The sequence below is a fragment of the Urocitellus parryii genome, chromosome 3, assembly GCF_045843805.1.
Source record: "Urocitellus parryii isolate mUroPar1 chromosome 3, mUroPar1.hap1, whole genome shotgun sequence".
Classification (NCBI taxonomy): domain Eukaryota; kingdom Metazoa; phylum Chordata; class Mammalia; order Rodentia; family Sciuridae; genus Urocitellus; species Urocitellus parryii.
The window spans coordinates 29135314-29159867 of record NC_135533.1 but is presented as its reverse complement, the minus strand read 5'-3'; the positions used below and the strand labels follow the sequence as shown (position 1 = coordinate 29159867).

Sequence of the window (24554 nt, the reverse complement as noted above, 5' to 3'; positions counted from 1 at the left end):
AGTTTAGCATTTAAGGTGATTAGCAGTGCCTTCAGTGAGTTTGCCTTTACATATGTTGAGCATCCTTTGAAAGTTCAATGTTGAGTTCAATTACTGTAAGTGGCATCAGTGAATCTTAATAGATTTGAAAGAGTAGTATTATATAATTTTGAGGAAAACAACTATGTGGATTAGATGTTATTCATGGATTGTGTCATACAAAGAGTGTTTGAAAACGGTTTCAGTAGATGAAGCAATGTAGCATACTGTTAGGGCTCTTAGGTAACTTGTAAGACAACAGTTTGGGAAACAGGTGACCTTTGGGTTGTGTATTTAGGATCCTTTCATTCTTCTCATTTCATTAGGTCTCTATCTGATTTATTTTTTCTTTTGGAAATTATTGAAATGTCATTGATATAGCACAGAGTTTAAATGTAATAAGAACTGGAACTGCTGAAATCAGTTTTGATTCTGCATGGTGATAAGCAGTGTATTTTTTCAGTATGATATGTATTGATTATAATGGGAAACATTTTAAAAGTAATGTTTGAAAAGCACAACTGTAGTGGATGTAGTTAAGACCCAGTTCTTGTATTCACATTTGATTTTAGTCATACCACTTTTGGTTCATTGCTGTTTTTGCAAATAAGGAGGCTGACTCATAGTGGGATAGGGAGCAGGAATATGGGAGGAATGGACGAACTCTAGATAGGGCAGAGGAATTGGAGGGGAAGGGAGGGGGCATGGGGCAATTAATGATGGTGGAATGTGATGATCATTACTATCCAAAGTACATGTATGAAGACACAAATTGGTGTGAATATATTATGTATACAACCAAAAATATGAAAAATTGTGCTCTATATATGTAATAAGAATTATAATGCATTCTGCTGTCATATATAAAATTTTTAAATTACATTAAAATTAGAATCTGGATGATTTTGGAACTACTATGTCTCCTTCAAAAGAAAGGAAAAGGTGAAGTTGCCCAAGGACGTGGATTTAATAAAAATAAGATGGCTTAAAGGAATATATGCATAAATGGTAGTTACCTCATTATCAAGTTCAAAGAACAGTTTTGATAAACTTCCCCAGTATTATACCCATGCATGATAGCAGTCATACTTTTCATCATAATGGAACTTAGAAAAATTATTAAACAATCTTCAATAAATTTAATTAGGAGTTTTTATTTTATCAGAATATTTTTCCAGAATAGGTTAGCTAAGGGAAAATGACAATTTTAGAAGCATATTTTAAAGCAAAAATTAGAAAATTTGGAATTAGGGAATATGAGGAAAAGCTTCCATTGATTTTGGTTAATTTTAATGTAGTTAGAGAACTCACTTCAAACTGCCCATAACTGAACAGTAGTTTGAATCTAGCTGTGATGTGTATAGAGTTGTTGGTATTCTCTTGTTTGCCCCACCAGATTTAAATTAATTGCAGTCTTCTTTAGATACTTTTAAATTTTAGTTTAGATTCACAGAGAAGTACCAAATGTTGTGGGGCCTGTATCCACCAGAAATGTAGTAAAGTGGCATGGTGAACCAACAAGGCATTGGAAATTTAATAAAAGCAAAAAAGCAATATATGAACCACACAAATAGGAGTATTTTCGTAATTGGGATTTATATATATATGAATGACACAATACCTTAATTTTATTTATTTATTTTTATGTGGTGCTGAGGATCAAACCCAGCACTTTGCACATGCTAGGTGAGCGTCCTACTGCTGAGCCACAACCCCAGCCCCAGTATTTGTTCAGTATTTTTAATGAAAAAATGATATGAATAGCATTTTATTAGCTTTTCCTTAGTAATTATAATTAGTCATGTTAACTGTACAAATCAGTGGGTTTTGGGTGACATTTCTGATTGCCTTCCCTGGGGCCTCTCTTCCTCCTCCCCCATCCCATTCTCTTTCCCTGATAGTCTGACTAAAATTTTACAGAAGCCCTTTTTGTTGTTCTTGAAACTTAAATTTTGAATTAGTTGTAAGGTTTTTAATGGGAAAAAATTGGATGTGTTTATCCAAACGGATAATTAATTATATTTGTTAATCTGTGTTTTTATCATTTAAGGGCACTATAGTTAACCAATGCAGATTTTTTCCTTCAAAAAATAGAAATTTTGGAATTTCACATTGTTTATATTGTGGAATGATGTAATCGAGCTAATTAACAAACCCTCACATATTTTTTATATGTTGTGGTGAAAAACATTTAAAATTTGCTCTTTCAGTCATTTTGAAATATACAGTGCATTATTATAATTCTCTGTTCTGTGTAATAATTCACCAGAATATCAAAGCTTCACATTGTTCCCCATTAATATATACAATTATTATCTGTAAATTGAAAACAAAAATTTTAAAGAGCGACTTTTTAAAATTTCAGTATTGATTAACAGGATATTTGAATTTTAAGACTTTTAAAGAACTTATGCCCTTTCCAGGGAGATAATTTGAAGGCTGTCCATATTCTATCATACTTGTTTTCCCAGGCATGGTTGTGTCACTATCCCAAGGAACAATCAACACTGGCCTTTTCTCCATGTGGCTTTTTTTCTTACGAGATGAAACAGGAATCTGTGTAAGACATACAGCTAGCTTTTTTGCTCATTTCACTTACTTATGTCTCTTCCTTTTTTCTTCTAGGCTGTTTGATGTGTGCACAGTGTCACGAACAGACAGAGAAACCAAACTAACACTAGTGTTTGAACACGTTGATCAAGACTTGACCACTTATCTGGATAAAGTTCCGGAGCCTGGAGTGCCCACAGAAACCATAAAGGTACAGAGAATCATCTTTCTGCCTGGTCAGGCAGCCCATGGTTATAGTCTATTTAGCAATAACATTCTCTCCCTCTGAAAATTGCTACAATTAGAGCTCTTGGATCTCAGTATATGATTAAAATATCAAGTAAGAGAGTATATCAAGAGTATACTTGATATTTAAATATCAAGTATATATTAAAATATCAAGTAAGAGAATTATTAAAAGAATGGGATATAATCTGGTTCTTTGAATATCAAAAGACTGGGATATTCAAAGAATGGGGTGTAATCCAGTTTATTAATTTCAGGGTGAAGTGAAATTAACCCTTTAGTTTGTTGTTGTTGTTGTTGTTTTAATTTTGTTTAGTTGTTGATGGATCTTTATATTTTATTTATTTATATGCAGGGCTGAAAATTGAACCCAGTGCCTCATAAACGCTAGGCAAGTGCTCTACCACTGAATCACAACCCCAGGCCCATAATCCTTCAGTTTTAATGCATATTAAAATTATTTAAAATATCTATTTGTACTTTATCTGTGTAGTATAGTAAATATAGCTCAATCTTTTTCTGGTGGTCCATGGCCTCTGAGGGACATGATTTAAACGTCATTCATTAGCACATTGTATGTTATAGTTGTATACTGATTATAGGACATACCTATGTTATGTAAAGCTGAATTACTGGTTTGGGGCTCTTTTTTTCTTTCATATTTTTTCTCATTCAGAGAAAGACCAAATGCCAGGTTATATGCCAAACTCCTGGAGTGTAAAGATGAATAAGATGTACTTTCTGCCCCTTCAGGTCAGCAAGCCAGATGCAGTGTATTGACTACAAGTTTCTTTTTCTCTTAATGTCTAATGGGAAAAGCTGCTTATAAAGTTTTATTGGTCCCAACTTGTGTTCTCTGTACCTGACTTTCCCAGTAAGTCTGTGCACATCACGACGAGGTCTTTTTTGTCTATGTGAATTAGGTGGCTTCTTTAAACAGACTCCCTAGCTCTTCATTCATTGTTTAAAAATGAGTTATAGAACTCAGCATTATTTTATTTATTTACTTTTAACATTTTTATTGGTGCATTATGGTTATACATAATGGTGGGGTTCATTTTCACATGTGTTTGGAATATAATTAGCTGCATTCCAATCCCCAGAACTTCCACTTTTTCTCCCCTCCTTCTATTTCCTAACCCCCTTCTTCTGCTCTACAGGTCTTCCTTTATTTATTGTTTATTCAATTGGTGTTTTATAGATATACATAAAGGTGGAAATCACTGTGGTATATTCCTGTATGTACATAGCATAATTTGGTCAATTTTATCCTGCAGTTCCTTCCTTTTCCCATTTTTCCTCCTTCACCCTCAATATCTTTCCTCTTCTCTATGGTTCTCCCTTTTTTTTTTCCTTCGGATTCCCCACCCACTTTTTAAATTTTTTTTTTTTACTTCTTTCTAGCTTCTACATATGAGAGAAAGCATTTGACCTTTGACTTTCTGAATCTGGTTTATTTCACTTAATGTAATGTTCTCCAGATCCATCTATTTACCAGCAGATGCCATAATTTCATTATTCTTTATGGCTGAGTAATGCCGCATTGTGTATACATACCACATTTTTTTAATTCATATCCGGATATCTGGGCTGGTTTCATAACTTGGCTATTGTGAATTGTGCTGTTATAAACATTGGTGAGAGCCTATATCATTATGGTATGTGGATTTGAGTTCCTTGGGATAAATACCAAGGACAGAGATAGCTGGGTTATATGGTGGTTCCATTCCAAGTCATTTAAGGAATCTCCGTAAAGTTTTCCATGGTGGTTTTACTGATTTCAACATCATTTTAGATAGGAGTTAATATATGGAAGTAATTGTTGTTCTCAACAGAGTAAGAATTGTCTTTGAGTGACAGCTTGATGATGTTCCCAGAGACTGATACATTTAGCATTTAATCTAATAAATGACTTATTCATTTGATTTTAGACAAAGGAGTAAGATACATTCTTATGCTTTCTTCAGATATACTATTCTTCAGATATAACTTTCTTCAGATATAACAGAGTATATTTTCTCCCATCTGGCATTCACAAAAGAATGTGGTGCTCATCAGTGGTCCCGTTTCTTCCTGAGCAGTTGCAAGGACATTAAAGCCTCTTGAATTTTGGTGTTCCTTATCACGTGTTCTTGGCCCCTTCTCTCTCTGCCACCCCTTTTTTCCTCTGGTGGTCTGTGGCATCCCTGTAGCTTCATTTCTTTCTTATTTGAGCTTGTCAAAAACCCGTGTTCAGCATGCAGAGCAAGCCCTGTCCCTTCTCGTGTTCTGTTTTCTGATCACATTGGACTAATTGCGGTTCTCCTAGTGTGTGATGCGTGACTTCCTATCTCGATGGCCCTTTCTTATGACATTTCTTTTGCTTCCCCCACCAATAACTGTCTGCTTAAAATTTTCAAGGCCCACCCCAGATACCATTTGATCATCTCTTATGCCTGGATGTCATCTCATGTGCCTTATGACACTTGTCCTGCATATCTCTACTTCATTATTGTTTTGTACCTTTAATTGTGATTACTTATGTACACATCTTACCTATTCATGCATTCTTGTGTCATGACTATGCCATTCACAATGATTTATACATGTAGGTACTCAATAAGTAAGAAACATTCTTCAGATATAACTATTTAAAAATTATTTTTAAAATGACTTCCAGTAGTTTAAATAGACTACCAAAATAAATAATAGTAGCTTTTTGATACATTTCTAAGTTATTTTTGGCCTGCCATTTATATTTTAAGCAGCAAGACAAGGTAACCATATATTTATATCGTACATTTCCACCTTCATGGATTTTTTTTTTTTAGTTTTACATTAAATTCTCTTAGGATATTATAAGCTACTGAGGGGAATTATTTGCAGATGTATTGTGCAGTTTAAATGATTGATGAGCCAAAATGATACATTGATCAGACAGGAGTAGAAATTAAGTGGGATAGTAATATTTTCAAGGGTGGTTGTGGAGGGGCAAGCAGGATAGGAATAGGAACAGGCAAAAGGGTGGTCACCAAAGTGAGATATAGGGGAGGAATAAGGGAATGACTGAGCTGGGAATTGGGGTGTGTATCAGGAAGTGGTTATTACTAGAAGCTTTTGAACAAAGTGACTTGTTAAACGTTTTTGCAAGTTGTTCCTTCTATCTCCAGGGAAAGGGAATGTCACTTCATTCTGTGTTAACAGGAGATTCTCTTGGAGGCTGTTAAATTTCTTCTGCCATCAGGGTCAGTACTCCCACTGATCCTGTGGAGACCAAATTAGCTGGCCAGAATAGTGATGAGGGCAAGGGGTTCTGGTTATTTAAAGTTAATAGTTTATATTTAATAATGTATTGATGTTTTTAAAATAAAATATAACCACGGTCCAATAGTTCCAGCAATGAATTTGAGTATTAATGATTAATTTAACATTTTTTTTTTACTAACTTAAGGGCTAATTAATCAGAAGTCCTGTTTTTGACAATTCTCTCTGCATTATGGTATCAAAATACTTCCTAAAATCTTTTTCAAAGGACCCAAATATAAGTATTGACATTGTCTTGCACATATTGGAACATCTCCTGTTGTCAAAATAATTAAAAGAATGTAAAATATTTTAACACAGCTAAGGGAATTTTCTTCTACCAGCTGTGTTTTCTGTGGCACTGTTTACCGTTAACTGGCCACTGAAATTCAGGATATTCTAGTACCCATTCAGGGCCAAATTGCATTAGAAGTTGGATAACCATAGTATGTATAATACAAGATATTATAGGGAGAAAAATCTTTTGTTTACCATTTCATCCACATGTTTATTAGTAAGAATAACTCATGGTGGGCTTACAGATTATCGTCTGACAGTTTCAAATGCTTTAATATCAGAAAATAAAAAGACATAGACATACCTGAAGCCCTAAGTATTTGTGGAGGTCGATAGCTGAGTTAACTCATCAAGGAAATCCCATACTGCACAGTGCTCATATTAGACTTTGATAAAACAAGTTAAGGGTGCAGGACTGAGCTGAACGTTGTTGTGAAGAAGCTCTTAAAAATAAAACAAAATCATTTTTGAAGACACCCATTCTAAATAAACAAACACATGTGCACATCCCATTCATACTTCATCCTGAGGTTCGAATCACATTCTTTGATCTCTGTTGGTGATGTCCTTGAGGTTCACCCATTCTTGGTTGACAGTGACATTTGGATAAAGGAGCCTGTGGAGTCAGCAGATATTCTCATGCTGCCTCATAGGCTGATGATTGACATATCTTGCTTTCCTCTTTTTGATTTAGAATATTGTCTTTGGGTTTGTTCAATTATAGAGGAGTTCAGGACCATCTTTAGTATTTTTATATCACTTGAGGTTTAACACAGTCTCCCATGATTTCCACTCTTAAACTGATAAGGTAATAAATGACACCTTAACAACTGTATTATTTTTTCCTTTTAGAGTTTATGATAAGTTTGGAGTATCTGCTTTTATATCACCTTCCACTTGTGAGGGGCTTTATTTTAAAAAATTCTAAAAAGCTTTCTTTTTTTTTTTTTTTTTATCTCCCACCCTATAAGAAAGGGTCAGAAAGAACTGTAAATTTTTTCCCTCACCGTTTTCCTTAGTCATTTGGAGCTGCTACCCAGAAAAAGAACTATAGGACAGATTAAATCTGCGGAGAGGCTGCCAGGTAAAGAACAGAATGCTCCTGTTTACTGAACTGCTCAGTTACCCGTACAGTAAATATGGTATCTTTCCTAGGGTGTAACCTGTGCTATCAACCATCTCATAAACTCTCTGGGAACCTACCTAGTTGTCCTTGGACATTCTCTGCATGTTACATGTTTGATAAAACTGGCGCTGTAATTTCACAAGTTTGAAGCACTGAAAGGTCACACAAATCAGAGGCCTCTCTGAAATAGGACAGGGCTCTTTCAGCCCAAAACCATGTGGTCTCTTTTCATGATTCAATTTTGAATAAAAATCATATCTGTGTAGCCCTATGATAAATTACTCCATAGAGCTTGAGAGGGCCCAGAAGGCTCAAGGTTCATGTGTCTGTGTGGGTCGTGTGCTCTGTAGATTAGATTTCATTTTATCTTCAATGGAAATGTTTCTTCGTGATTTCTGTTGGTTCTGATATTTTCAGGAAGAGATAAAATGTACTATTAGGTTTGTTTTACAAAACCCAGATAGCAGAGACTGACACACACTCTTAATAGCACCTGTTTTTTGCCTCTGGGAAATATCTGCTTTCATGACTAATATCTGCTTGCAGTAAACAGGGGCTCTGATGTCAGTATGGGATGCCCAGGGCCGATTCATCTTTCTTGATTTGACATAATGCAAAGTGACTGCCCTGTCCCCTGTGCTGCGGGTGACTAAAGTCTCCCAGATCCTCCCTTCCTGTCACTCCCAAAGTAACCAAGCCACGGGCCCCCCTGGGCTCCTGGTGGTCTCCACTTTGCCTGAATTAGGAGCAGGTGATTTGTCTCATCTTTGCAGGACACAGAGCAAATTAACATGAAAATATCGCTTCTCAGAAAACAAGGCAGGCTTGAATGCCCTGTCACTGCTGGTCATTAGCCATCTGCCACCAACACTCATACTCTGTTTATCACATTTGAAATTCAGAGCAGATGTTGCATAATAAGGTGATCCCAAAAACAAGGCAAGAAAATCAAAGAACAAATACTCCATAATAACGATAAAGATCTTGGAAGGAAATTTTTTCAATCTAATATCATGACTGGATTAATTGACTAGACCATGTTTTTAAAAACACACACACACACACACACACATGCACACACACCTCTTTCCTGGTGCAAAGTCCTTTTCATAGTAACAGAAAAATTTCAAAGAAAATATATGTATAAAAGATGCCTGATAGGACTGTTTAATAAAATTTCTTTTAATAGTGGAGCGTTGTAATAATACTAGTTAACCTCACTGGTCAGTCATGCCACTTTTTACTATAAGATGGGCCTGGGTTTACAACAGTTTTACTTGAAATAACTCACTCCTGCAGTACATTTGGATCTCCTAAGCCTTTTATCTCGCCACCATGGTTTCCCAGTTTTTTTCTTTCTTGATACTCAACAACCTACCTTCCCTATATCCTTTCCCCTCACTCTCCCTGTGCCCACCCGCCTCCCTGCCCCACTGTGCCCACCATCTCCACTCTTAGTCTCTGCCCCTCTCTCACATCCCTTGGCTGTGCCTGCCCTGCTATTCTTCTTCAGTCCTCAGCTTTAGGCTTTCCCTCTTGAGTCCCAAGATTCTTTCATCTTATTTCTCCTGCCCTTCTACATGAATGTAGCATTGTATAAGATTGTTTATTGTAATCTTTTTTGGGGGGGGTATATCGGGGATTGAACTCAGGGACACTCAACCACTGAGCCACATCCCCAGCCCTATTTTGTATGTTAATTTAGATACAGGGTCCCACTAAGTTGCTTTGCACCTCGCCATTGCTGAAGCTAACTTTGAACTCGCGACCCTCCTGTCTCAGCTTCCCGAGCTGCTGGGATTACAGGCATGTGCCACTGTGCCCGGCTATCTTCTTTATCTAATGCATTTATGCACATTCTATATTCTTACAATGCCTTATAAAAAGTGTATTATTAATGTGTTTAAAGACATTTTGATTTTTTAAAAGCAGGCATCCAGACTTTACCAGGACGGATGTTTTGTGGAAAGTTAATTTGAATATAGTCTTTTGACTCAAAAGAAATGTTTTCTCCACACAAACCACAACCTTGCCCTGCTACCCCACCCTGCACATACCCCAGTTTTGGTTTTTGTTGTTGTTGTTGTTTTGAGGAAGAAGAATATCATATTTGTAACTAATCAAAAAAGTTCAGCAGCTAGTCTGAGAACAGATCAAGTTAAAGGAGTGCCAACACTGGCCCATCAACTAGAATAGGAAAAGTGATTAGAAGACCAGCAAGTCAACATTGGGTTTACTTCAAATTTAGGAGGAAATATAGAGTGAATAAGCTGTAAAAAAAAATTGAGCTGTAAAAATTGCAATAATTGATACTTCTGAATTCTTAAGCCCAGAGAGAAATAAACTCTTCAGTTGTGTAATCTTTCAGTCACATACTAGCAATTTCCATTTGTTCCTCCTACCATCAGAAACAAATATACTGTATTTTCTAGTACCTTTCACGCCAAGTGAAAACTTTCTGTAACTCAAGGGATTTATTCAGGGCAATCCAGATTTTGAGGACTCTCCCAGAAACAAATGTTATGCAAACTCCCTGCTCGTTGTTGTAGCTGAAAATATCTAGAGGGAAAGAGAACAGAATTATGCAAATACATGATATTCTTATTATAAACCATAACAGAGTTATTTAGTGGTTTGTTCCCCCCCCCCAAACAGGAAATAAGGGTTAAAAAAAAAGTGTCTTTCTAAAGGTGCCATAAGACTGAGTCACTAAAACAAATACTGACTCACTAAGGAGACAAATGACACTTTGCAGATTAAACTAATAGCAGATAAGTTGGGCTGCTTTAGAAATTGCCTCCTCACCTTAGGCATTGAATCTTTTTATTGAGTTCATTAAAAAGTTAGAGGCAGTGTATACTCCATCTGTATCACCATGGTGACAGGTAACAGAGGGGTGTTCTGCATGGAAGAAGGCTATTCCTCATCTGAATTCAATGTGTCCTTAAGCTCCCTGCTTGCATCTCCTTTTCTTCTGCTACACGTTAGAACACCTGAAGCTTTACCATCAAACCTCTTCTCTTCCTTGGCCACACCTTCATGGCCAGCGTGTTAATTCAGGGAAGAATCTTCAGACATTGATCCTCCAGCCTGGTGGTTTCCCCACGCTCTCCCTGGGTAGAGTTCACCCACCATTTGACACCTCACTCCCTAAACATTGGCCAGGAATCCTCTCCCCAGTTTGAGGCGTCGTTCTTGGTTTATTGCTTTCCTTTAGTCTTCATCTGTTCCATCAGTAAGTACTTTGGGTTTTATCCTCAAAAGATAATCCCCAATCCAGCGACTTCTCTTCTTTCTTCGTTACTTAGAACTCTAGACCAGCCCATCAAACAACAAGGTGCTTCTGTTCCTGCCCTTTCGTGGACCATCCTCCATAAAGCAACCAGGGCGACCTGGTTAAAGCACAAGTAAAATTGTGTCACTCCCCTACTGAAAATTTAGCTACGTGGTTTTTCCCATGGCCTATAGGATAATGTCAGAAGTCCTGTTTCATCTAGTGTTCCCCGCCCCCTCGCCACTCTGGTCTACCCCTGTCCTTCCCCTTGTTTGCTGTCTTTCAGCCACACTGGTCTTCCAACATGCTTCCAGCTCAGACTCCATATTCCTACTGTTCATCCAATTTGGAACGCTTTGCACCTCCCAGCTCCTATGACATCCTCCCCATTCCCTCTCTGACTTTCTCAGCAGTAGCTTCACATCTAGTTATACTTTATTACATTACACCATATTATCCTGTTTTATCTTCTCCATAGCTGAAGTTATATTGTTTATTTTTTAATGTTTGTTATTTATCTTTCCCAACTAGAAAGTAAGAGACTCGAAGTCAGAACTCCAGTTTCTTGCAGAATTCCTAAGACCAGCACACTACCTGGAACAGAGGCTTGTGTTCGTAATTACTAGGTGCTAACCTTGTCTCGTTAACTCTGAAATGTACATCTCAATATCCCCAAGGGAATGGTACTTTTTCATGGACAAAATTTTTTTAATTAAGAAAAATAAGACAGAGGATGTCATACCTCATCACATCCACTTTGCTCTTGCACATTCAGTTCTTTAGAGTGGGCAGGGTCTCTGGGATTATCCATATGGTAGCTAAGAAGTTCCTTGATTGACTTGGGTTAGGTATAACCCAGGGGCTGAGGAGTTAGCTCAGTGGTTGAGCTCTCAGCACCACAGAATCAAAAATTAAATAAAACAGATATAATCTAAAACCAATAACTTCTCCCCACTAGAACTATAAATCATTTTGTTCTTTAATATAGTTCTTAACTAAATTCTAAAAATTATTTTTTTCAGGATTCATGTAAAAAACATGGTTTTTTTACTAAAAATGGGAAATCAACGCCAATGATGAAATGATGCTGTGAATCTTGACCTTATTTCTCAGAAGTATATATCTAACAGATAATCTTGTTATTTACACATTTGTTTTTGTTTTTGTTTTTGTACTAGGGATTGAACCCAGGACACTTAACTACTGAGCCATATCTACAGCCCCTTTTTATTTTTTTTTATTTTGAGACAGGGTCTCACCAAGTTGCATAGGGCCTCACTAAGTTGCTGAGGCTGGTTTTGAACTTGTGATTCTCCTGCCTTAGCCTCTTGAGTCGTTAGGATTGCAGGTGTGTGCCACCATGCCCAGCTTACATTTTTTAATAAAAAGATTACTTTCCAAACATCCACCATTGTATGCAGAGGTGTTCCCCCTCTGCTCCATGAGAAGTAGAAACATCAAAAGGTTGATTTATTGGTTTGGGGTTTTTTTTGGGGGGTGGGGGGGGATTGTACCAGGGATTGAACTCAGGGACACTTAACCACTGAGCCATATCTCCATGCCTTTTTATTTTTTATTTTGAGACAGGGTCTTACTAAGTTGCTTAGTGGCTCACTATGATGCTGAGACTGGCCTCAAACTTGCAATCCTCCTGCCTCAGCCTCCTGAGTCACTGGGATTACAGGCATGCACTACCATGCCTGGCTGAATTTTTTTTTATCTACTTTAAAATACTATTCCATACTTATTCATTTGGATTTTTATCATCATCCTTGCCCAGATATTTCACATACTCATATGTATTGTGAAATTTTGAATTTGAAAAAACACCATATTACTAGACAATTACTAACAATTTGCAATATTATCATTACTGAATTTTAAGTTAAGAACAGACATGTAGAAGATGGATCTATCATTTACTTAAAATTGGATCTTATTTCTCATTTCTAAGCAAGGTAGAAAAGATCAATCAAGTCTTTTCACTGCAATTAAGAAAATAATTATTGATGGTATATATCTGTTGGACGAATAAATTCTTTCACAAAAGGTTGTGCAGTGGAGCCTTTTAAACCAGTGGTGCCAATTAGAAGAATCTGATGTCTCCAGCATGAGATGCTGTTGCAGTTACTATCATTCTGCTCTTTCTCTTCTTCACTGTCACTGTGTAAGAGTAAAATTCTCAAAATTATTGACTCCCATGGTAAATCAAGTGAGGAGAATTTGGCCTGAATTTGGGTTTATATATTTAAACAAGGACTCTTTGCTAAATATCAGGACACTGTGACATTTAAAGTCTTAGATAGTATGAGTTGGGGTTGTGGCTCATACTGTCTAAGTATGGTTGTGGTAGTGTGCTCGCCTAGCATGCGTGAGGCACTGGGTTTGATCCTCAGCACCAAATAAATGTAAAATAAAAATATTGTGTCCACTTAAACCTAAAAAATAAATATTTTTTTAAAAATAAAATCTTAAATAGTAAAAGAGAATTCCTTGAATACTGGAAATGACCAAACATAATTCAAATCTCTGAAAAAACCGGCAGCTGCTGTCATTGCATGGTTTAATTAGAAACTGGGAAATATAGGAAACCTAATAGATATTGAAAAAAATGCACCACTAATAAAAGAGCTTGATATCAAATCAGAGACACGGCATCTGATAGAAGAAAAAGTAGGCTACGACCTACATACTGTGGGGTCGGCTCCAATTCCTCAATAGGACACCCATAGCACAAGAGTTAATATCTAGAATCAACAAATGGGACTTACTCAAACTAAAAAGTTTTTTCTCAGCAAAAGAAACAATAAGAGAGGTAAATAGGGAGCCTACATCATGGGAACAAATCTTTACTCCTCACACTTCAGATAGAGCCCTAATATCCAGAGTATATAAAGAACTCAAAAAATTAGACAATAAGATAACAAATAACCCAATCAACAAATGGGCCAAGGACCTGAACAGACACTTCTCAGAGGAGGACATACAATCAATCAACAAGTACATGAAAAAATGCTCACCATCTCTAGCAGTCAGAGAAATGCAAATCAAAACCACCCTAAGATACCATCTCACTCCAGTAAGATTGGCAGCCATTATGAAGTCAAACAACAACAAGTGCTGGCGAGGATGTGGGGAAAAGGGTACACTTGTATATTGTTGGTGGGACTGCAAATTGGTGCAGCCAATTTGGAAAGCCTTATGGAGATTTCTTGGAAAGCTGGGAATGGAACCACCATTTGACCCAGCTATTCCCCTTCTGGGTCTATTCCCTAAAGACCTAAAAAGAGCATGCTACAGGGACACTGCTACATCGATGTTCATAGCAGCACAATTCACAATAGCAAGACTGTGGAAGCAACCTAGATGCCCTTCAATAGACAAATGGATAAAAAAAAATGTGGCATTTATACACAATGGAGTATTACTCTGCATTAAAAAATGACAAAATCATAGAATTTGGACGGAAATGGATGGCATTAGAGCAGATTATGCTAAGTGAAGCTAGCCAATCCCTAAAAAACAAATGCCAAATGTCTTCTTTGATATAAGGAGAGTAACTAAGAACAGAGTAGGGAAGAAGAGCATGAGAAGAAGACTAACATTAAACAGGGATGAGAGGTGGGAGGGAAAGGGAGAGAGAAGGGAAATTGCATGGAAATGGAAGGAGACCCTCAGGGTTATACAAAATTACATACAAGAGGAAGTGACGGGAAAGGGAAAAATAATACAAGGGGGAGAAATGAATTACAGTAGAGGGGGTAGAGAGAGAAGAGGGGAGGGGAGGGGAGGGGGGATAGTAGAGGATAGGAAAGGCAGCAGAATACAACAGACATGAGTATGGCAATATGTCAATCAATGGAAGTGTAACTGATGTGATTCTGCAAGCTGTATACGGGGTAAAATGGGAGTTCATAACCCACTTGAATCAAAGTGTGAAATATGATATATCAAGAACTATGTAATGTTTTGAACAACCAACAATAAAAAAGAAAAAAAATTTTTAAAAAAAGACTCAGGTAAACATTATGGTCTGTTTCTACAGCTGTTTCTCTGCCATGCCATATTTCTTCAAACGTGGTCAGTGAATCCCCTGCATCTCAAAATGACCGCCCTGCCCTAACTGATCTCCCCTTCCCAAACATAAATCTCAGGAGGGAGTTTCTAATAAGTACCCTCTGGTGACATTTGTAGACAGTGAGTTCAAGAAATACTCCTCTACATTTTGACATAGGACACAACTTGGAAATGGAAAATGCCCACCTTGTGTTCTGAGGTGACTCTGAGCACTTGATTCTCTGTGCACAGGCTGCCCCAGATCAGAAGGCTAACATCTCAGCCCAGATGAGGTCAGGTGTGGCACTTTAACTAAAGTCATCTGCATCTATGAAACTTGTTCCTTACCACTGAAGATTTATTACTTAAGATGTTCCGTTGGAAAATTTTAACTCATTTAGTAGGAGATGTGAATTAAAGAGAACATTCTTAGAAATATGAGAATGCCAACTAAAACTTCTTAAGCCACCCAGGAATCCATCCTTTAAAAAAGCACTCATGATGTATTATGATTTGACCTTTGAAAGATGCTTTTTGTTTCCTATATGCTTATGTTTTCACAGTTCCCTGTGGTCTTCATTAGTAAACTGTTACCAGAGTTGCAAGTGTGATTGGTCAAAATTCTTACCCTTTTTTTAATAGGTGGGGAAAAGAGTAGTTATTGTAATTTATGAAATCTAAGTGAATTGTTGCCATAGGCTTTAGTGCTGACATCGATGTGGCCAAACACAGTACTCTCTTTGAGGCTTATATATTAGAAGCCATGAGTGCCCCAAATCAAGTTTTCTCCTAGTTGTGATTTAAAGCCTTCTACAAGTACATAGCTTTGTTGATTTTTTTTTTATATTTACCATTTTTCACTGCTATCCCTGACCATAATTGTTAATTTTTCCTTCCTTGGACAAAACCAAAGAAAATATTTATCATTCTCCTGAAGTATAGTCACACCACTTTTAGATTAGAAAGCTAAAATAGAACACAGCAGAGATTGGGGATTGCAAGGCATGGGTCTCACTATGAATTAAATTTAGGAACTACATCATTGAAGGTCAAGTCTCCCTTTAACAGTCAGGTATAGATTGATCTTGAAATAGTTAACCTCAATTTAAGATAAAGAATTGAAAGCAGAGTCTTAAAGAGACACTTATACATCCATGTTCCTGGAATCATTATTCACAATGGCTAAAACATGGAAGCAACCAAGCCTCTACTGCAGGTGAATGATGAACAAAATGTTTGTATGAAACCATGGAATAATGAAAAGGAAGAAAATTCTGACATAACGCTGCAACACGGGTGAACCTTGAGGACATTCTTCTAATATATGAAATGAGCCAGTCACCACAGGACAAATGCTGTATGATTCTGTGTATGTGAGAACTTAATCAAATTCATAGAGACAGAAAGTAGAATTGATTACCAGGAGTTGGGGAGGATAGGAAATAGGAAGTTACTGTTTTAATGAGCATGGAGCTTCAATTTTGTAAGATGAGAATAATTCTGGAGGTGGATGGTGGTGATGGGTGCTCAATAATATAAATGCTCTTAATACCACTGAATTGTACATTTAGAAATCATTAAGATGGCAAATTTTTTTAAGAGAGAGAGAATTTTTTAATAAGTTTTTAGTTTTCGGTGGACACAACATCTTTATTTTCATTTTTTATGTGGTGCTGAGGATTGAACCCAGTGCCCCGCGCAGGCCAGGCAAGAGCACCACCGCTTGAGCCACATCCCCAGCCCAAGATGGCAAATTTTATCTTAGGTGTATTTTACCACAATTAAATATTTTATTTAAAAATTTTTTTAAAAATTCTATGAACACAATTTAGTATGGAGCAGACACTTGAAACGTTCCTTGTTGACATTTCAATCTTCTAATATATCCCATGTTAATATTCAAACCTGGAGCAGAGAAATTCACCACCACCCATACCTAAAGGAATGACCCCAAAGTAATTTAACAAAAAGCACATAACTGATGTATGAGTATCTGAAACACTACATTAACAACTCTTGTTCTCCCCCTTGTGATTATTACTCTGATCACATCAGTTTATCTTGTAAACCCCAAGTCCTTTAGTATTTCAAGCAGACATTAAAGATGGGTTCATTTATACCTGTGGTGCAAAACTATAGGAACCCCAATTAACAACACACAAGGACATAAATGTCAGTTGTCTTTTGACATTATCTGTTCTAAGCATTGCCACTATTACTGACAGCCCTTGATAGGCATGTCATCTCTGCTGGAAGATCTTGATCCAAACACTTAGGAACTTGGAAGAAAGTAAAATACAAACGACATGAGCATGAATGAAGAAAAGAGTTGCATTTTGGTATCCTCCCAAGGGGAGAGATTTATGAAAGCATCACACACCAAGAGAAAGGACTCCTTTCCTTTTCTGTTTCAGCTCCACCAACTCTTTCACCACCGCGGTTTCACAGGGCTTCTTACTTTATTTATCACCAAGTTCCATAATTAACATATGGTTCATGTTATTGATTTCTCAGGTTTCAAAGTAAAAGAAATTGAGCTTTCTTCCACATTTAGAATATACAGTTTTTTTAAGGAACTCTAAACAAAGACACACATTATTTGTAAGTTGGAGAGCAGCTGCCAGAAAACAGAAAATTAGGAATGGAGTCATGGGTGAAATAATGGAGATACTGTTCAGAGGTAACCCTTTGTACAGCAGGAAATTTTCCTTAGAAAAGAGACAGCTGAGTTTGCTTGTAAATTTTGCTAGAAACAGGCCCGATTTAGCAACATTTAGAGCTGGTTAGGAGGTTGAAGACAGTACTTTCAGCTTTGGATACCAAGTAAGTGCCCTCTTTTATGATTTGTACAAAGCCCAAATACTTATATTTTGAAAAGATAAGTGTGTATGAGAGGGCTACTATTTGGTTTTTTTTTTTAATGGGTAGAATAATAAAAGCAATTTTTTTTAACCAGATCTGAGAGTAGAGGCTTTCTTATGTGTAAAAAATAAGATATCACAAAGGAAAAGGCTCATAGGGTAGATCATTAAAATATTTAATTTATAATATTATAAATAAAATAAAAGCAAATGACAAAATACAGAAAATATGGCAAAGGCTTTATATCCTTAATATATAAAAAGCCTTTACAAACTAATAAGAAAAGAATGATTACCCATTTGTTTAGTTTAACAGATATGCATTTCTAAAAAGTATCCATGTAATGAAATTCCATAAGTAGTTTACCCAGTTATGTAGTGGATAAGGAACGTAAAACAAATTCACAAAGACCTACATATGCACACAATAACTGGAGAACTGCAGGGAAGATAACCTCACAAATAGAGACACATGTTAAAAAATCAGAATTTACCACAATAAGAGATGATTAAATGAATTATAAAAGTTCATGTAACAAAATGAATACATCTCCACCAAATGATTGTTTTAAAAAAAAACCTTCAATTTGAAGAATAATTGCCTAAAGAAAGACATGATTCAAATTATATACATATATAGTACAATCACAATTTGGAAGTATATTTCTAATATTTGTATACTAAAATACTAATAGTGTGTATCTATTGAAGTATTTTGGGTTTGTATTTTTGGTCTAGATTGAGCATATACTACATTAGACCATGTGAAATTCCCAATAGTGAAATTTTTTTTGCCCTACCAAAGTAGCCATTTCCGATGATTCAGCCTAATATCTTTTTAATCCCAAAGGATGTTTTAACACACATTTTAATGGGTAATGCCCTCTATTATGGAGACTTTGGTGTTTTTTTTTCTTAGTAGCCTAACATAAGAATTAACAACTTGCTATCACTTCTTTGGTGGTGGGCAACACAATAGGAAAGATTTTTGTAAAAATGTACGATGTGCGTACATTAAAAATGTCCAGCACATGTTTGATGATGATGATGATGATATTGATTTTGATAAAACAGCAAACATTGAAGGACTAGAAATTTTAAAAATGTGAATCTAAGACTTACTGACACAAACAACTGTTGTTATCTCCTTTAATCTTCCTGGCCATTTACCATAAGATAGTGTAATTGGGCTATGGAATTGATTATAAATGGATGCTATTGTGGGTGAATAGCAAACTTTTAAATTAATTGTCTGCATGTAAGATAGAGTTACAAGCCTATTTTTACTACAATGGCAGGCGCAGGTACAGGTTTCTTTAACAGTCTCTAGGTTTCCAGTATTTTTTATTTTAATTAACTTATAGAGTTCTTGTTAAAGGAGCTCATACAATTACACTATATATTTGAGCAAAAGCTTTTTAGGAAAGTATATGTTATTCTGTGCCTGCCAAAACCAGAACATTTCCTTTCAAATTCTGGATTGGCCAGTCCAGGGAGATTTGCCCATGAATAGACATTATGAATACAGATTTCATTCAATAAAGGAGCGCCAGATGCCTTTCTGATTTTCCTTGAAGTGAAATATTTGAGACTCAGCACCCAAAGAACCTTCATAACATATGCATGTGCATACAGGAACACATTTGCATACAACTGCACAGTCCACTCAAAGGCAACCTATATTCTTCAAAACTAAAAGGGGATAGTGATGCCAAACAAAGGGAAATTTGATGTATGTTATTATTTAAGGTGGGTTTTTTTGTGGGTTTGTTTGTTTGTTTGTTTGTTTTTGGTTTTTGCCTTAAAGTCCATTGTCCCTCTCCATTATGGCCTTTTGAACATAAGGAGATGAAAACAGGCCACTGTGGATAACGATAAATGAACACTGCTGAGCACGTGTCACTCACAGGAAGATATATACCCACAGCTTTGGTAGTCTCCCTATTGCATTTAGAAAATTGGCACCACAAAACGCATTAAAAAAATAGCTTTTATCCCAGACTGAATCATGTCCACAGTAGCTAAAACTGCTGTGTTCTAGGTTAGCACTGGAAACTTGTTAGCAGATACTCTTAGGATGGATGGACACAAATCCCTGATGATAACCTAAACTGTGGGTTAAGGAAAGTCCCATTTCACTAGGACAGAAACCACTGGGCTTTCTTTCCTCCAGCCAAAATAACAAAGTCGTAGCCTCTGGTGATTGATGAGCATGTTGCCAGAGGAAATGAACTGGAAAATCATCGCCTTGTATTTTACTTGCCACAGGAAAGCCCTAACAGAGATCTCCATTCTTCTTGTCCTGATAAGAGGCCTAACGAAGCATCAAGAGGAACTGTAAAGTCTGGAAATGTGCTCTATCCAGCTGCTTGCTGAATTACCTTTGCAAATGCAATTCATGGTTCCCTATCTCACAAATAAAACATGTGGGTAAATGGGTAGCCTTTGACAGGCCAGCCAGTTTTTTGACCACTACAGTGTGGCATTTGAGCAGGAGACGGCTATTTTAATAAGTATATAGTATCCCCAGTTTAGTTTTACAAATATGCATTTCTAAAAAGGATTCATGTAATGAAATTCCATAAGTAGAATTCTTTTACTCCTTCTGGCATTTTTTAAATTGAATGTTTATAGTCTGGAAAAACTTAGGAGCTCAGAAATGTAAACTGCAGCTAAATTCATAAATGTAAATAACGTTTTCACTAATCAGAAACAATGTGGGAAGTGCCTATTTGGGTCACACAGCTGGACCAGCTCTTCTAGCCTTTCCCCCAGTACAATGACTTCCCTGGATGCCTGGGTAGTGTGCTCACCAGCTCCACATGGCAGACCTCTCACCAGAGCCATTGGAGTGGGCTGCACATCCACCACAATGCTGTGGGCATTACACCTCAAGCCAGGAGTTGTTCAGGATTTAGCCTGCGCATGCACTCGGTAATATTTGCCAATAATTTTCTTTTTTTTTTCTTTTTAATATTTTTAAGTTGTTGATAGACCTTTATTTTATCTATTTATTTATATGTGGTGCTAACAATTAAACCCAGTGCCTCACACATGCTAGGCAAGTGCTCTACCACTGAGCCACAACCCCAGCCCATTGCCGATCATTCCTGAAAGATCTATATTCAGACCATCCATTGAGTTATCACATAAGAGCAAATGTCTGGAGTTGAATGGGTTTTCTGTTTATTAATGTTTCCACATTGATCTTGAGCCAAAAGGACCCATTATTTAGACAGTACATTCTGAGCACTGTTTGGAGTGTTTGAATTTTCATTGAAGTATTCCTTTGTTACCAGAAAGCAGAGATCCTTAAAGACTATATTGGCAGTGAACATTTTAGAAGGCTCAGGTTGCATTATTAGTATATTTTAGAAATATGTTTAAGAAAAGAGTGTTTCTATTTCCATGACTTCTTCCTTTGTGTTTTTTTTTTTTTTTTCTGGACCTATGTTTTGGTTCTGAGTTAGAAGTGTTATTCAAACCTTTTATAAATTCGGTAGATCGCTCACAAGTTATATTTACAGAAATAACAGCTCATCCACCGAAGTTATTCACAGACTCTTTATCCAGTGGAGGTAGGCGGGCGCAGTCTGTTTGATTCCCTCTCTAGACTTGTGCTTCTTGCCTGAGTAAGTTGAAGACTTTTTTTAATTCCATTTGGTGGACAGGAGAATTACCTTTCCCTAGAGCTAATTCTTTGTGGCCAAAGAATGACCATTCTGAGGGCACCACTCAGATGTTGGCTTGGAAAAGTCACCTTGGAATTAGAAGTACTTGTCTTCTTTCTCCCAGGAGTCCACCTGGCTGCCCGAGGTTTTGCGTTCCCGTGTTCCCCAAAAGAGAGGCCTACCTAGATGATTTAGACCAAAATCTACAAAATTGTGTTTTTGCTAGATTCCCAAGTTGTTGTTTCCTTATTTTCTCTAAACCTGGCTACATCCCTTTTTTTTTTTTTATCAGCTGGTACACTTTAAAACTGAGCAGGAGAAAAAAAATTAATCAAATAGATTTATTGTTTATACAAGAGTATCCGTTACTTCAGCACACCAAAATTTCACCGCATGCCACACTCAGCCACAAAATTGAGGAGCCTCTTTGTTGTGCCTTTTTTAAATGCCCTTAGAGTTTTCTAAATTTGTTATAAAACTCTTACCAGTATAATTTTCCCATTACAGCTTTCCATCTTTTCTCCTTACATCTGACTTTTGAATCGGATACAGGATCATAGTTAGGTGACTTTTCTACTGTGGTTTCTTTTTTCTTTTTTTTTTTTTTTAATATGCCTTTATTTGTTCATCTGTGCCGATGAACCTAATCCATAACAGAGCCACTGTTTTAAATGACCACCAGCCAAAGTTGATTCCTGATTATATTAAGAGGAGAAAATAGATCTTGCCAAGGTTGGGGCTTACTCCCCAGAACGTTACAGGCAATTAAGGGGCTTGAACTGAAAGTCCTTTTGTGTGTGTTCTCATATATGCACTTGTATGTGCAAGAAAGAGTGAAAGAGATACCCATGCGTAGAATTTCTAAGCTGGGCAGCACCCTGGTAGTTAACTAACAGCGAAAGACACCCTGTTGGTTCCCAGACCTTCCTGGAAGTGCCTGTTGGGAAAGCCTCCTTGGAGATGACTCTCACCCAGCTTCCTTTTGCCTGAATGATGCTCCTTTCCTAGCATGTACCTTAGGGTCTTGGGAAAGGTATACTTCATATATCTCAAGAGATTTGGAGATCAGAGCCCTGCACTTTGCCACTCAGGAAAATAAACGAGCATATTAACTCCTATCAAATGCCACCTCCTTGATTTGAATTGGTTTGTAAAGCATTTTCTTCCTGGTTTGTGCGCACCACATTGTTTCAGCTCCTCTCATCACTGACCAGCTGGCTTGTTGGTGAATAGAGCTGTGGGCCCCTCGCCATGTTTCATGTGAGGTCTTGGCTGGGTGGCAAACAGGCAGCCTGTAGCCAGTGTCAGCAATTCAGGAGGAATTGGCACAGCAGTGTCCCCATTAATTTCTGCTTGTCACATACTGTCATGCAAGTTACACCAGAGAGGAAATGACCGTTAAAAAAAAAAAGGTACCCTTGTGGCACTGGGTCCCCTCCAGACGTTCCCTGAGGTTAAACAAGTGGATACAATTAGCTCTACACAGACAGCTGCGGGGAAGGGAAAGCCTAGACGTGGGCCCCACAGCAATGTGTCTTTCCTGTTAGCAAGGAGTGTCAGCTATCAACATCTGCCATATTTTAACCCTTCAAAGGGACCGGTAAATTAAGGGGAGCTATTATCCCACGCTCTGCTGATCATTATCAATCATAATGTCTTGGGAAATTACCACAGTACCACCGGCCTTGGTGGCAGGTTTTGTCCTTTGGGGATGGTTTTTATGTTTTTGCTGGGAGCAGAGAAAAGTGGTGGGGCAGAGGGTGAGGGGGAACGGGCTCTTTAATCGTTGGTAATTTACTGCCATAGGGAAGGGGGACTAGAATGGCAATAAACTCCTCTTCAGTTCAAACTGAAGTAGTTAAAACGGGTGGGCTCCAGACGGCTTCCATTTCCACAAAGGACTGTCAATCCATCTTCCACCAGGAGCTATGGTGGATTTTAGAAAGCACAAATGAGAGCTTTGGGAAACATGGACCAGTGTCAGAGGACAAAGTCCATCCAAAATGAGAAGGAAAAAACCTCTTAAGTACATAGAAGCTTCTAAAGCTGTGATTTTATTTTTTGAAGATGATTTAGCTGCTGTTATCCAAACTGTGCTTTAGGGTGAATTGAAAATCTGAACAGATGAATGAGATGGACTTCTGTGAAATTGCTTGTTGAAACTTACTCATACAAAGCAATTATTAAAACCGTTTAGCAAGTGGGGGGTAGATAAGAATGGTTCCTCACCGTGTTTTAACACGGACAGGTAATGGGTTCATGATTGTACTTGGAACTTACTTTTCTGAAAACATCTTTTTTTCCTTGAGGGCATGAAAATGGCAAAACATCTAAAAATGATCAGAAATAATGGGTCTAGGATATAGATTTGAATGATTGTACCAAAAGGCAAGTCTGGAGGGAGTAATCATACTTGAATTTCATTGAGTTCTTTCTTAATGTTACTAAGTTTCTGGCCCCATTTAAAATAATTTTAAGTGAGGGGGCAGAAGTAACTATTGGGACAATTGAATCGCAGTCCCAGGGTGTCGTATTAACTAGATTTCAACTCATCCCGTATGGAAGAATTGGTGGTATGGCCACCAAGGAGATCTTGGAAATGTTGTCTGGGATGAATGTTAGGGCTGCTCCCATCCTGTGACATCTTCTAATCAGAGATCCTCATTACACAGACTGGAGAAAACAAGCCTCTGAGGGTAGCAGCTTCTCTGAGATTTCACAGTGAAGCAGAGGAGAATACAAGGCCCCATCCTCGTTCTTCCGTGGGCTGAGTGAGGACAGGACTATGGCCAATCCAAGCAGCCACCAAGGATTCTCCAGCCTCAGTAACGGTAGGAAGTAGGAAGGAACCACACATCTGGGGCAGAGGCAGCTGTCTTCACTAAGAGCCTCCATCATTTTCTGCTGTGATGTCAAAACCGTAAATCTGAAGCACCAGTTTTAGTTGGCCCTATTTAGAATAAGATATACCAGTTTCAAAGGACGGTCTTCCTGTCTTCCTACAAACTAAACCCTACTCACTTTGTGTTTAAACGGTGGTATTTTCTCAAAATTGTTTCTGACGCCTGATTTCTGGATCTGTCTTGTAAAATCGTGCTTCATTTGAAGCACTTACCTGAAGATCATGTAGACTCCAGAAGAACAGCAGATGATTGGAAACGGAATAACAGAGA

At 37.4% G+C, this 24554-nt stretch overlaps 1 protein-coding gene across 1 annotated transcript in view; it reads left to right on the top strand.

Moving 5' to 3' along the window:
• Positions 1 to 24554, top strand: part of Cdk6 (cyclin dependent kinase 6) — a 200657-nt gene that overhangs the window by 47311 nt on the left and 128792 nt on the right. The window contains exon 2 of the mRNA XM_026391545.2: positions 2644 to 2779. Coding sequence (XP_026247330.1) covers positions 2644 to 2779 — 136 coding nt within the window. The remainder of the gene's footprint in view (positions 1 to 2643; positions 2780 to 24554) is intronic.